The sequence below is a fragment of the Pomacea canaliculata genome, linkage group LG3, assembly GCF_003073045.1.
Source record: "Pomacea canaliculata isolate SZHN2017 linkage group LG3, ASM307304v1, whole genome shotgun sequence".
Classification (NCBI taxonomy): Eukaryota; Metazoa; Mollusca; class Gastropoda; order Architaenioglossa; family Ampullariidae; genus Pomacea; species Pomacea canaliculata.
Window position 1 is genome coordinate 19,277,664 of NC_037592.1, and position 15,878 is coordinate 19,293,541.

Genomic DNA, 15,878 nt, shown 5'->3' on the forward strand with positions numbered 1-15,878 from the left:
AACTTGTTGAGAGATAAGTGAGAACAAGGCCAAGTGTATCAGAGAGAGGATGAAAAGCAAAGAGTAGAAAGTAAGCTTTGTTATTTATTGCATCTGGAAACATGATGCTGTTTTTAATATAAATAGAGTGTAGTAAACATGTATTGTTATTGTTTGTTGATGCAGGCATCGGCGAAGACGTTATAATATCGAGGAACTGACTACACTGACTTATGCCAATCCTTCTTATCAGAAGACCAGTACAGAGACAATTAATTCTCATAGTGATCAGCGCTCTTTGCACAGCTGGGGCACACTACACTTTCGGTCAAGCCAGGTGAGTATCTTCAGTCATACTTGATAGTGAGGTGTGCATGTAGACAAACCATGTACTGTCATTTTTTTCTCAGGAATGCAGAAATATACAGAGATCAACTTAACATAAGATCTTAAGCTTAATTTTTATATAAAAAAAGAAACTTTTTATGGCAGATACCAAGAAAGCCTCGCTATAACCTGATTGATTTTCCTCTTTCATCTACCTTTCTTTTGTCTCTTCATTTTGAAATTAAAAAATTGATAAATTACTACCTGACAGGAGAAACTAACAGTAATGGTGCCTGATGGAGAGTCTGTGCTCAGTGGAGAGACAACTGCCTTGGTTGTACATAACAGAGATGCAGGTGCAGTAGCCCTTGGTAGAGGAGGGACTTCTGCTGCTGAAAATTGTGACCTTTACATGACACGCAACGTTTTCAAACTAAAACCAAAGCTGGACAGCACACAGGTGGTGAGGCTGCAGATCCCATACTTACCTGTGGAGAAGACATGATTACATAAGACTAGAGACTGATTTTCATTGTCTCATTGGGTCACAAACATGGTGTTTTGCCAAGCCTTGACACTTGGATGATGCCACAGACTTGAAAGTTTTCATTTTGCTGATTCTGTCAGCAAAGGTGTCTTTCCAGATGTCTTTGTTGTCATGTTCACCAGATTTAATCAGACACGCACTATGATGGCTGTGTAATTTTATATTATCATTTTTCCTGTCCTAAAAAGAAAAAAAGTTGTACAGCTGCATGAGTCCACAACTTAAGACATTTTGAGAGAAAATGTGTGACAGCATTTGTGTGTGCATGCATGGGTGGTTGTGTGTTTCTTCTTCATACTGTACCAGATAACATGACTACGTGTTTTTTAGCCAGCTGTACTTCACAGGCCGCACTGGTATATCCAAGAGATCGCAGATGAGGTAGCAGCCACGCTTCTTAACTGCGTGGAGCCGGGCGAAAAACTGGAGTTGAGTGCTCACTAGTGTGACAGGTGGGGATGAGAGGGGGGCTGAACTGATTTCATGTCCTACTGTTCTGTGGTTCGACCGGAACAGGTTTGGACAGATGGATTTGAGGTAGCTAGGGGGGGATCTCTACATAGCCATGTCATCTGGTAAGTACTTGAAGAAATCAATTTTACCACTAAAAATGGTATTTTGATAACTGCTGACTGAGTGATGGGTTTTCTCATCCTCTGTTCCTAATGAGTCATGTGCTTTGTACCATTTCAGTCAGAAGGGGAGCTCTTATATGGCTTGCATTGTGGAGTTAATGAAAGAAGATTTTATCTTGGATTCAACCATGTTTTTGTGTTCCACTGATAAAAAGTAATTCCAACACAAACATGTATGTCTTTTCCATTCTTACCAATATGACAACCGGATGGAATAACCTAGCCACAGGTGGCAGTGGTAACGTCACAAGTTAGTGTCAAGTTGTAAAGATCAGCTTTCTCACTTCTTTCTTGACAGATTTGTATGGCATTTAGTTTTGTGGGACTTAAGCAACTGTGATCATTAATGCGTATTGTGGTAGTGCATGCAGGCATGGCATTGTCATTGGTAGCACCAACCATCACTCCCATAAATTTCTTCAAGGGGAAGAGGGGTACCGATTTCGGTGAAAACATTGCCAGACACCAGAAACATCAACTGCAGCAAATGTCGATACTGTCATCCTCGTGATTCACAGGGTCAGTCATCAGGACCTTCCCTCATTAAATGCAAATATTTCACAAGGATCAGATATGGTATACTTTATTGAATCATCTCTCAAGTGACAGAAAAATAAGCTTACTGCTGATTCTTTTGTTTTTTGGGTTTTTTTGTTTTTTTTTGTTTTTTGTTTTTTTTAGGAAACATTAGTCTCTAGCACATTTTTTTAAATAGTTGTGGAGCAGATGCATTTCTAGCATCAAGTTTCTAAGATAAGGTGCTGTGTTGATGCACATGAATATAATCATTTGTACAAGATGTGTCTGTCAAGCATTTCTGCAATTTTGTGAATTTGTGAAGTATTTGTCAGAAAGCTGCAGCAAAGCGAGATTTGTGAAGATAAGGACACAGCCGGCACTGAACTCATTTACTTGGTCAGCATTGCTGAAAGTATTACAGTATTGAGATTTATCATAAGTTGTGAATGTCATATATAAGGAAGCCATTTTTATGATTATGTGTTTAGTTAGGTACTTACAAATGGCTTTCCTATTTGATGTACACAATTCATTAACTTTTTAGAATTGCATATATGCTGCGTTTTACTCACTTTTACATTTTTTTGCCAAATGTTTTCAAGGTGTTAGTGATTATGTAGTGTTTTGCAATTATCTATCTTTTTATGTACATTGAGTTTTACTCACGAATAAACATCTTTATTCATTTTCCACAGTAATAGTGACTGTCCAGTTATAATCAAAATTCAGCCAGGCAGCATCGTTCTTGTCCAGTTTTATAGGAGCACAAAAGGCCAGTTGTGATTTTTTAGCTCTTTTTTCTTCTGGAAACATTTTGCAAAGGATCATTTTGTAGACTAGTATGTTTGCATTTCTGCATTATTGTTCTGATGAAGTAAATATTCACTTGTCAGCCTAAATGTATATACCACTTATCAGCTTCTTATTACTGGATGAAGATCAGTGTCCTTAACAATGGAAGAATGATGAGCTAAAATTATATATTAAAATTTAAAAAATTAAATAATTAAAACCTTGTTGCAAAAAAAGTGATTTATTAAGATTTATTCACCACAATAGACTGTGAGTCTGCTTGTCTCAAATTACTCAGCAGTTGTATTGCTTTAGAGTTAAAATAACATTTTCAAAGTGAATGCCCTAGCATTCAGTATAATCATTTTAGTCAAGATATACTAAGAGATTTATGTTAGAGCATTTCATGATGTAGATGTGCCAAATCATGATAAGATTCTGATTATTGACTGAGAAGTTGTAAAACTGTTTGGGAAAAAAGTTTGAAACAAAGAAATCTAGGCAACTACTTACAAACGATAGGGAATCATAATTAAGGATGCAAGTAAACAGAAACAAACACTCCTCTTACAGGCTGTGGTGAATTTTCATGAGGTTCAAAACCACAGCATTATTCATATAGTTGGGTCCTAGCAGCTTGGTTTTAATAGTTTGAGACTTGTGGATTCTTACCAGCAACTTTGAAACACTTCTGTTGCTTTGAACTCATGGAAGTTGGAAGATTTTGTTCCTTGGAGGAAAGATACATATTATTTTGGCTACTGTTGCCCTATTTTGTTGACAAAGATACCATGAGGACAAGCAACAAGCTATGCAAGAGCCACATTGAATGACATTCCTTCATTTTGTTAGATTGTGGAAAGGCAGACCAAGATATGATAACAATGTGCTGAAAGTTTTTGATCTTGTTTACAGTTTGCCTTACCACTATAGGGTATGAAATCATGTTGTACAAATGTAATTATGTGATGCCTTCTGAAGTGAAATTTGAGTGCATTTACCTGAGAAAGGTTGTATGTGACATTACTGCTTGGAATGAGAGCATATCATCTATTTTGTTTATTACAATGGTGCTTACAGTGAAGTGGGCACTAGTTTTTTAATGTTGTATATTGATCTTGGGAGAAAATATTTTCTAAAGAAGTAGAAAAATACCCAGAAAAATAATCTTTGTTACTTTAAATATCATTTCTTCTTGCCTTTTACTACACACCAGAACTGGCTGTGTTCAGGGAGTGTGGGTTATCACTGTTTGTTAAATCTTAACTGATACAGGTCATCTTTTTGAAAATGACCGTTAAAAGCAAGGGTCACAGTCTAACATCCTAAATATGTTGATGTAAGAGTGGAGCATGTTTTTGTCTGTAAATACTCAAGGGAAAGGAAGTAGATATTAGAATGTGGTTTCAATTTGCATAAGTGTACTTCCAGTTTACATTGCATTATAGATAACATTTCCAGTTCAGCTATACTACTTGATTTCATATTGTATATACTCATTACAGTGTAACTGTAATCACTTAAAATTACATTTTGACCTAGCAGCCTAGAAGGAAAGGAGACTATTTCATTTGTAGTGTTATATATAGTTTTCTTCTCTTTCTCCCATCAGTTAATAAAAGATAGAGACAGAGACGCCATATCATTTAAGCCGAGCCACTTCATTCCTTTGCAGAACTAGAGAAGGGAATTTCTGTTCATAAGTTTGCATGACTGGAGAGTGAGGAGAGTCCACTTAAAAAGTAGTAATCTCTCTGTATGGGGCATTGGCAGAATTCAGTGTTTTTTTACATTCACATGGCATTGAGTCCATCCTCTCACTTCTACCTTGTACCCAGAACTTTCCTTGTTTACTCCTTCCAGTTTATAATATGCATATCTTCAGCATTAAGGGCATTTTTAGTAATGTCTTCCAATCTTAACTTTTCATTATTCCTTTTGTTTTTCTGCACTTAGCCTGGAATTTTCTTATCAAAACTTTGGCAGGGTTGGGAAACAAAGATTTGTATATAAATGTGCAATGGGAAAATTACACATAATGATGGTTAGTGTTGTACAAGGAGCTAATGTCGTCTCAAACATTAGTTCAGATTAGGGGCATTGGACATTTCCAAGTCAGTCAATTGTTAAATGTCAACAAAGGGTGAACAAAATGCAGCATTAACATCGTGACAGTAGAGTGTGATCAAGTGATTTATGTGCACACCTTTTTTAGATCTAAGTAAATCACTTGTTTTGTAAAATTTCACACCACTACATTGTCCTAAAGAGGATGTCTCACAAATTTTCCTGTGTTTAGCGCTGTTTTTTAAACTGCTAAATAATGTGTCTGGATTTGCAATTGTTTAGCATCAATTGATCTATGACATAATTATAACAGTATTTTTGATACTTATCATTTTATTATTGATTTCATTGTCATGGAAATTCAAACATATATTTGAATACGCTGTTGGTACTCTGATCAGTTATTATTTAGCACCATAATTTTATGATACTTATAATTATTATGTCTCTTTATTTTTTAGACTATTTTGATAAATGCTCAACATGCAAAAACAAGAAATGATGCAAAAGTATACTACATATGAACTGTAACAGTGTAAAGTACCTGAGAATCAGGTACTTTATGTATAAATGGGCAGAACCATACAACCCTCTTCAAAACACATCATTGTTTTTTGATCAGCATTCTGCAGCTTTTGCAGCTTGCAAGGCTGATTACATAGAAAACAGAACTCGGCAGCATTTGAAGATATTGTCTTTTACCTGGTGTCTGGAAGAGTTAGATCTAGTGTAGTAAGGGAGGATAATGAAAAATTGCAGCGTTTTTGAGTTTTTGAAGTCTTCATGTATGTGTTTATATGAGTGTGTGTGTGAGAGAGAGAGGGGGAGAAAATTATGTGAAGGTAAGACAATAATTACAGCAGTTGTTATTAATAGTGAACTTGGGTTTATTAGCTGTTCTTTAGAATCATTTGTTGTCATAACATTTTTGTCAATAGACTTTGGTGTTATATCTCCGGAAATGTTCCTTGGTGTATTAATATTCTTCAAGGCAAATGTCATCTTTTGGAGTGCTAGCTTCAAGTTTAAATTTTAGTGTTCCGTCCTTATGGTATTGGCAATCTTTATGAAATTAAGAAGCCAGAAGCTAGTATTCTTCTGCTTCAGACTGATCCACCATTACTTGAGCTACATTATTTCTCAAACCTCTTTCATTTTTTTCAATCTAACTCATTTTACTTTGTAATTTTCTAAGTCATTTCCACTGGACTGTACACATTAAGCCTACAGAAAGTGTGCTATGTACTAATGTATAATAAGGCTGCCTAGTGAGATCAACTTTTAAGAAAAAGTTCATGGGTTTAAAGATTTTTTGAACCAGTAACTGGGATGCTTCCCTGCCCTCTGTCCAACCATTGAATGGATACTGCTCTCAGGGAAGAATCAAGAATACCAGTCCAGAGGGTTTGGCTCTAGCTTCCAGAGTTTACCCACTAGACCATGGGGTGGACAAAGTTTTTCTTCACAGGCCAGTCTCAAAATTCTTAACTATGGTGGTGTGGTAACATACCATAAGCTCTTGCCATGACTACACAACAAATCTAGTGAAAATGGAATGGAAATGTGCACACAATGATGTTCACTTACCAAATTTAATGTGAAAAGTGAAGCTGTTTAAATTCGCTCACATTAAAAATTTAATCTGTCTTTCCTTTGAAGGCAGCTGCTGCTGCCTATACTCTCTCAGTTCCAGCAGACACGTTGGATGCGTTATTTGTTATTTTTTGTACTTTTTCTGTTAGAATGTTAAATTGATGATTCCTCACATGAAGTCATATTTAATAAATTTACTTTCAATCAAATTAACCTAAGTTAAAAAAAAAAAGTTTATTAAAACAAGTTTACTTTGCATTTTGGCCAGTCCAAAGACATCCACGGGCCGGATCCGGCGCTAGACACAACCACAAACAGTTTTTGGAACTTGAAATAGTATCTTAATGTTGTATATGCTTTTGAAAAGATCATACATGATCTTCAAAAACGATAATTTTTTTTCATTTTCTTTTCTGTATTTTAAATGTCTCTTGCTACATTTCACAGGGGGAGATTTTTCAAACTAGTTCTTTTAATACAACATACATTTCTAGGGCATGTGTGTGTGTGTTTAGAATATCCAGAACAGTTTTCATGTGTCAAGAATGTTTACTACTTTCACAACATACTTTATCAAATCAACTATCATTTGAAAACACATTCAAATATGTTATTGCTGATGTCTAAATTTGTAAAGATTTTAAGTATCTTGCCATTTGTTAGTGTAACATGATTACAACTGAGCTTCCTGCTGTACAAGTTTGTGTTCTGTACCACTTTTTATGAGCTTGCTATCAGGCAGGTATGTGTCACTATATCGTAAAATAAAATGGTACCTTTGACATTCTCTTCATGTGCTTTGTGTGTGTGTGTAGGTGGGGTAGGGGTAGAGAGGCACTTCCCTACTCTATTACTGGAGTAAAAACAAACATCCCTAGTACATAATCTTCCAAATACTAAATACCCTGGCAACACATTTTTAAAACAAATATTGACATTATTTATGTTTGTCATTATTAATTTATAACAATTGTGACTGAATAGGCAAATGCTGCTTCTACTCAGGCTGCGTTCAAAGAGAATTCACCCTCAAGCTGCATTAAGAGGTGATACACACTAAGGCTGTACTAGCTTTTTCAAAAGAAAAAAGTAGTGAAAAGAAACACTAACCAAGCAAGGATGAATTATATGCCATATACATCTGACTTGAGAGAGAAGAAAAATCTTCAAGGACTGGACACTATAGGTAGAATTTTGAAATAATAATTTTATCAAAGTTCTGACAGATTCTCACAAAGTTCATTTCAAACAAAAATTCTCAGTGTAACGAGTTTGTTAATTAAAATTCAAGTCTAAAGATTTGTTACTCAGAAAATTCCCAGACATGAAAGGTGTTGCCTTTAGGTGGAGAGTTCTTGAAATACCACTACTCAGTGGAGAGTGGGGCGAAGGAATTAAGCCCACTGCGTCTCGCCGTCATGAGTGATAGCTCTGAGGACCACGTCAAGCGGGGAGTTTGACCACGAACTTGTTGCAGCCAATCCTTTATAGCTATATATGTTGCTTTTTGATCCTTTGACGTTGGCTGTTCCTATGATTGCGAAGCAGAATTCGTCAAGCGTTGGATTGTTCAGTTTAGTTTTACCGTTATGTGACAGTTAATCCTACTGCATGATGACCACCGTCGTTGAAACAGTATTCCTGCTGAGAGGAACCGAAGGTTCGGACATATTGTTAACGTGCTTATAGCTAATAAGCCAATGATACAATCTGAAGGATTATGACTGATTAAGCCCTCATACATATAGCGATACTTTCAGTACATAGCCGCAACGGTGGTGAAGACAGGAAGGGGTGGCGCTACGGCCCCTGGTTTATACATCATGAATCATTGACTTTTTGGTTGAGAGGCAGCAACAATCAGTAACCCTTAATTTTTGGCTGTGGCGATAGCATGTGGAAAAGCGCGAAAAGTTGAAAAGTTAGACAAGAGCCGGGATGACGCAACGGCCGCTTACGTAACAGGGGCTGCCACTGTTTGGTGGCGAGGGGAAAGTTGACGAGGGGGCTGAATTAACGTGGTAGCGAAAGTGTCACCAGCAAGACGGCAGGTCGGGTCGAGTCAGGCTAGTCGTCTGTGGGGTAGGTGGCCCGAGCTTTGAGTAATCCTGTGATATCGTTCTTTCTTCTCCATATTTTGCACCTTGTGAAGAATCACATCTCAAGCATTGTCCCCTCGGTATCTTCGTCCATGCACACCGTAAATCACGTGACTTCTATATATATAGCCGAAGATCATGTGGAGAAACCCTGATGCTATACTTAGTAGCTTTTGTTAACATACCTGTGGGTGTTCCTGAAACAAGTGTAGTTTTGTTTGGAGAAAATTTTTAAAAGTACCTTTCATCTGCATGGGACAATTGAAGTGATAGTCAAGATTGTGTTCTAAGAGAGCTAAAAATTTGAGTCTTTCGAATCACGACCATGCGAAACTGATAAGTGGACCCGGATCAGTTGTCATTTCATTCCCGAGGCGTTGCATGGTGCTTTTGTGTGTATAGTGGAATCAAGAAGACAACAGGTAATCCTCATTCGTTTTATATGCTTTATTTTCTGAAAGGTAAAAGTAAGTGCGTCGTGTTGTGTGTAGCTGGTGGGGGGAAAGCGTGTGTGTGAGAGAGAGATCGAGTGATGTGTATTTTAACTGCATGGTTAGCTCTAAAAAGAAAAATTGATTGGGATTTTGTAGGTAGAAATGAAAAAATCCGATACATAGGTTTAGTGGATGCAAATTTGTTTCTAATATCACGCTCTGATATAATTTCCCCAAATCTGGGGAATGACATACCCCCCTCTGTTCTCAAGATACATGTCTGTAAACATCAAGATGAGCAGAAAAATGTTCAAATTTTTGACATCTTGTTTGTGCACAGACATGCCTAATTGACACAATGGCCTCAGACTTCCCTTTTGCTAAGACCATGATAGCATATCCTTGTACATTTGTGATGTCTGTTATTGGCCTCTTTCTTTGCATGGTACTTAAGTTTCTTTTAAAAAAAAATGGAAAGGTATGGAGGGGTATTCAACCAGATTTTGAAAAACAGCATCTGGCACTGAGCTGTAGCCAGTTATTATAGAAAAATAGTTTGTACCCTTCTAGATATTTAATGAAAATTTTAATTAAAACTCCATCTCTCATGGGTTGTCGTGTAGCCATCTATATCTAAGTGCACAACTTCTAAATTGGTTTCCCATAATGACACATTGTGTGTGTGTGCATGCACACCTGCACCTATGTCGTGTGAGTGTAAAAATGTTCATGGGTGTCTGCTCTGTTGTGAGGAAACCAATAATAAAGACGTATTTAAATGTTTTTGTCTAAGAATTGGAAGGCCATGGCCAACATTTCTGCTGCAATCAAAAAGGAGGATCTTCAGCTGCCCTCAGATCAGAATCAGCGTCTTGCATTTGTACTTCACAATGTACTGTCACCTGAGGTAAGGCACATCATAATTTACTGTCATCACATTCACACTTTCCAATATTGTCAGCTCATGTGATACACTTTTGTTCCATGATGCCAGACAGCGGTCCGGTGGCGCAACGGTTAGCACTGTTAGCGCCTGTCACCAATACAGTGAAGGTTGGCTGCCCTGAGTTCATTTCTCGTCTCGGGCACGCTGATCTTTCTCTGCACGTGGCATCTGTTTACAGGGCTGGCTGCTTGCCGTAATATAGCCTCAGTTGCTGGCACGGCGTAAAACACCAATTCCCCCCCTCCATGATGCCAGGTGAGGCACATCACAATTCATGTTCCCTGCAATGAGACACTTTACAATGCACTGTCATCTCAGTTAAGGCACTTCACAGACTCTCTGTCACCTGACAAGAGGCTCTTACCTGGTGAGATACTTAATTTTTGCTAATTAATAAAAAAAAGGGATAGCCTGTCAGATGAACTGTAATCAAATTGGCTTAATCAGTCAATGACTTCCCCAAACTTAAGTAATGAAAATAAAGCCTTACAAAGATGTTTATTTGATCTGTTTATTTTTAACACATATTGTGATTTGGTTAGCTTGGTGGACTGCACAGCCTATGCATGTGTGTGTGTGTGTGTGTCTGTGTTATATCTGTATATAAAACTTTCTTAATGAGCCACCATTTGTTTCAGGAGTGTAAGCAGTATATCAGTCAAACAGAGGAGAAGGGTTATGTAAAGGCACTGCTCAACATTGGTGGTGGAAAGTATGTATTTGAAACAGAAGTAAATATTAATATTTATGTAAATGATTATGACAATAATATTATTAAGGATGACAATAATTACATATAGATAACTTAAATACGTATCTACTTTGTGTGCCACTGTAATCTTACATTATTGAGATTATGTTATAGGTCTTTTTTCTTATAATTTGGTAAAAGTAAGTGAAAGATGCTCCTTCCTCCTTCCCCAAATGTGGATGAATAGGGTCCTTTCTGTTCATGAAATGCAGGCCTACAAACATCACCATGAGAGGTCAACAACAGATGTCAGGATACATTTATAATATAACTTGAAATTATTGTCAGGGTTTCTCTGTGTGGATACATTTATAATTTGATTTTATTGTCAAGGCCTCAGCTAGTGGGAGAATTGTGATCACATACTAATTAGGCATATCTGTGTATAAACATAATACCATTTTCTTTTTTTGCTTTTTCTTGGACATTATATTTTATGAGCAGAAAGGGGTATTCACCCACCATAGAATTTAATTAATGTATAGAGTATATAGTGTTAATTATGTAGCCATATCACACTTTTCAACATCATGAAATTGAAATGGATACGGTGTGTCATAAAACTGCAGACTATTTTTGAATACTTCTTTTTGTAGAGAACTGCTAATGACAGACGTGAGAAACAGCGATCGCTGTATCATTGATAGTGTGGAAGAAGCTCTCAAAGTCTGGCAGAGAATCAAAGAATATATTCCACAAGAGTGGGATGGCAGGGCAGTAATAGGATTGAATGAAAGGTATGTATGGTTTTAATAGTTCCACGCAAAAAAAAAAAGTAAATGTACTCAACCTTTTTCATGAGCAGGTGTATGTTGTGCTTCTCATGAGCAAAAGAATGCCATTCAAAAATCAAATTATAAATTGAACTTTTTAATTTTATTAGATTAATGTATTTTACATAATTTGTAAATGTTGTATGCAGCATTATCTTGTTTGCTTTGCCAACCATAATGCCGGCCAACCATTTTAGTCTCTACAACAGAGCAATTTTTTTAATTCCTATGAAGATTTAAAAAAAAGAAACGACAAAATGGAATGCCACATTGCATTGGTCTTCTACCTCCCCAGAGATTGTCTCAAGTGGGTGTTTATATTCAACACAACTTATGTGATCTGTATTAATGATTAAAGTGGGTGTTCATGTTCAACAAAAGGTGATATGTGTTGATGATCATATCTGTTAGACAAAAAGGTCTGTATTTGATCTCTTGTTCTGTACTAGATGCTGCTTAACTTGAATATGCCCATTGATGATAACAGTTATTATTATCTGAGAGTTTGAAGTTTTCACATCCATGCATTGTGCAAGCTTTATTTGATGGTGAGTTAGGTGCTGCCAGTAGCATAAAAAATTTGCCATAAAAAATGCATCGTAGTCCATGCCTCAAAGGATTTCCTAAGAAGACAGACTAAAGACTTGAAATTGTTTTCAGATTGCATGGATTATCAAAGGTGATTTGCAGTGTATTTGTTTAATAAATGATCAATTTTTATAACTTAGGCCATCATCCCTTATATGTGAGTATATATGTGGCTGGGGTGATGATGATAATAATAATACAGTGAACTTACATACTGCCATATCCGAGTCCTGTGTGCAGGTGGTACCAATTATGCATTACGTACAGTTTTTGTGACATTGTAGATTGCGATTTCTTCGCTATGATCCTGGCCAGTACTTCAAACCTCACATGGATGGATGCTATAGCCGTGAAAATGGAGAGATGAGCTTCATTACTATACAGATCTACCTGAATGATGTGAGACAAGGGTTGATGAACTCGCAAAGTAGCTTGCTGTCTGATCATCTAGGTCAAATCTAGGTTTTTTAATTATCATTTCCAATGAAATGTTAATGTTATAGTCACTTTTTACTTCATTTTTAGTATGCAACAGTTTTAAGTGTGGAGTAAAAGGAACAACCAGTAGCAACCAAGCTTTGTAAAGTAATAATAAAGTAAACTTATTTATCACCATATCCTGGCTGTGTGAGCGAACTGAGGACACTTTACAAAGAATGACACACACATATATGGATTTACACAACATGCCATATGAAATGATGAAAGATGTATCCAGCAGTTGCTCTCAACTTGTTTGATTCATTTGAAACACTGTAATTCATGGCATCCACACCACAGTTCCAGTTATAGGATGGATCAAAAGGGGTGCAAGTCATTTTTCTTGTTGTTTTTGGTGCTTATAGGGTAGCCTGCATAATGTCTTTTTGAAAAACACAATGAGTTCACAAGCTGTCAGAAGGGGAGCAGGGCAAATCCACTGATAAATTACTTTCAACTTGTGTTCATCTTTCATGAGTCACAAATCAATGTGTTTTCGTACATCGTTTTGGTCTAGTACCTGATAAATTGTCAAAACACTACTAAAATCTGTGTGCCTTGTCTCTTTGTTGACTTGCGTAGGGGTTTGAAGGTGGTAGTACAACATTCATGTCACTTGATGGACGACAAAGACTGGAAGTGGTGCCCAAAGCAGGTACACTCACTTTCAGTGACTAGTTTGTGGTATTTATTTTATATTACAATCTTTACCTTTCCCACTTAAGCAACATTTAAATATGCTCTAGAGAAAGTAATTGAATCAGCTTTAATATTATAGATATTGTAGATGCTCTGAAGTGCACATGGATAGCACAAACATTGTAATGCTGTGTATATCAATTAAGAAACATGCAATAACATATGCACTGTTAGGTATGCACAAAAATTCATGCACTCATACACACACATATATCCAACACATACAACACACAACCACACACACATGCACTCATGCACATTTATAGAATATATTAGCCAAATATGACTTACTGTATGTCTGTTCTAATTTTTGTGGCAGAATTAATAGGATAATATCTGTATATATTGCTTTGCAGGTTCTGTGTTAGTATTTCAGCACAATATCTACCATGAAGGCTCAGTACTGAAGGAAGGACGGAAGTACTCAGTAAGAACTGATGTTATGTACAGCCCTCCATCATAAATTCATTGATGGCATACTGTCGTAGTGAAACCAAGATGTGAGAAGTCTTAGTAAAACATACAGCTGAGTAGCAGCTTCTTATAATTTCATTGCACTGAGATTCAATGTACGTCTTAATACAATGAGAGTATGCAGACTCCAGCAACAGTGGCCTGATGAGAATTAAAATGCAAAACTTGGACTTCTTTCATAGCAAGCATATTGATTATTAGCACACAGGTGCACACACAGAGAACACACAAAAGATTCTGAATGCATCCCAATCATGTATATTGTAATGGCTGATAGCATATTAAAGTTATTAGTATTATGTGCTTTGGATATGTAACTTATTTTGTTAATCAAGCCATTCCTTTTTTCTGCAATACTAGGTTTTGTTAGTATTTAGTGGTATCAGATTGTTATCATGCAGCCAATAGGCTTTGTTAGTATTCAGGGGTTTTACTGTTGCTGCTTTTACATCGGTTCCCAGTCACTTAATCCCCAGACACTTCATCCCCAACGCTTCATCCTTAAAATGAAATTTTAACTATAAAAATTATGAAGCCGGCGAAAAATTTAACTGAAATTCAAATAATTATCTTCATATAAACATCACAATAAGTTTTACAATTAAAATAAATATTGAAATATATTAATAATATTCAAATCATGCTATTAACTTCAACGTCATTTGAACCTCTACAACATTAGTTAAAGTATTTTAATTGTAAAACTTATTGTGATGTTTATATGAAGATAATTATTTGAATTTCAATTAAATTTTTCGCTGGCTTCATAATTTTTATAGTTAAAATTTCATTTTAAGGATGAAGCGTTGGGGATGAAGTGTCTGGGGATTAAGTGTCTGGACACCTTTTACATCACCAAAATTTATTGTTATTCTTTTGATGCAGTGTTGTGGCATGCATCATTCTCTTTTTCAGCCTTGAATTTCTGTTTATCTGTCATTGTATAATCATTGATATGTTTGTTCTGTTTTGAATTTGTTACTAAGAGGATTTTAAATCTTTAGATGTTATTTGTTATTTAAGTCATTCAAGTCTCCTGTATAGTGGAGTCTCTATCATCATCATCATTCTTGTGTATCTCACTTAAGGTGCTTAACATACTAAGCACTAATAAAGCAGAGATTTTTACATAATTTAGATATATTTTGTACGTGATGATTTTTGTTTTTGAATTCTCTTTTTGCAGTACTGAACACATATTTTTAGCATACAGCACTCTATGCTAGAAATGTATGTTTGACTATTTTCATTTTCATAATTTTGTGAAATAGCTAAAAAGACAAAAAGGAAAAGAAAGATAAAATCCTTCCAGTCATGTGTTTTTTATTACTTTTTCTTAAAGTTGGTCTTTTCCTTCTTTTGCTGTTATCTATGGGAAAATGAGTAGTCAAGTGGTTAGAGCGCTGGCATCCAAACTGAGAGGCACACCAGTTCAAAACCCTGTAGTGCAGCTAACTTACCTCAGTTGACCTAGTTGGCAGGGTTAAGGAGGGTAAGGCAAGGATGATGGACAGTACCCTCATGTAAATCTGGCCCCAAGAGCAGCAATGTCTGTAACACATTTTTTTTCTCACATATTCTGTTTATAGATGTAGCGTAGTGCCTGCTGTACATATATTTACATAAGTCATTTTCAATGGATTTGTGTATTGGTTATAATGTCTACAACAGTGGTTCTTAACCGGGGTTCTATTGAACCCTAGGGGTTCGGTGAGTTGGTCTTAGGGGTTCAGCGGGGTCTTCCCTACGGAGGTCAAGACACACCCGCAATTCGTGATGACACTAAAGAAGGGTTCGGTGAAAGTGCATATGAAACTTGTGGGTTCGGTACCTTAAACAAGGTTAAGAACCACTGGTCTATAGCAAAGTCTATTTTGTGCTGTACAATGACCTTGATCAGTTTTTCATACCATTGAGAAATGCTCAACGAATCAATGTCTGTCTTTTTTTCTGTCAGGTTTTTGTGAATTGGTTTGTATTGGAGGCTAAGATGGTATATGAGTGGTGGGTGTTGTGAAGGTGTGAGATTGGGGTATGGGGTATTCCAAATATTTTTGTCCAGGTTCTGTGGTAGTTATGAATCTCAATATTTATCATAAAGGTCCTGTGCTAAAGAGAAGACAGAAATACACAGTAAGGACAGATTTGATGTACAGCCTCCAGCATAGTCACTGA

General features: G+C 36.4%; 2 protein-coding genes across 4 annotated transcripts in view; both read left to right on the forward strand.

Annotated features, from left to right (window-relative positions):
• Positions 1–7,241, forward strand: part of LOC112560320 (low-density lipoprotein receptor-related protein 4-like) — a 48,335-nt gene extending 41,094 nt beyond the window's left edge. For all 3 annotated transcript variants that reach the window (XM_025232099.1, XM_025232100.1, XM_025232101.1), the window contains exons 37-38: positions 166–316; positions 578–7,241. In XM_025232099.1, coding sequence (XP_025087884.1) covers positions 166–316; positions 578–811 — 385 coding nt within the window. In that variant the 3' untranslated portion in view covers positions 812–7,241. The remainder of the gene's footprint in view (positions 1–165; positions 317–577) is intronic.
• Positions 7,242–8,313: 1,072 nt separating this feature from the next.
• On the forward strand, positions 8,314–14,203 carry LOC112560324 (prolyl 4-hydroxylase 1-like). The gene is made up of 7 exons (XM_025232111.1): positions 8,314–8,980; positions 9,786–9,899; positions 10,577–10,650; positions 11,286–11,426; positions 12,335–12,449; positions 13,113–13,185; positions 13,586–14,203. Exons 2-7 carry the CDS (start codon positions 9,798–9,800, stop codon positions 13,690–13,692), a joined length of 612 nt encoding a protein of 203 aa, XP_025087896.1. The 5' UTR covers positions 8,314–8,980; positions 9,786–9,797; the 3' UTR covers positions 13,693–14,203.
• Positions 14,204–15,878: the final 1,675 nt, after the last annotated feature.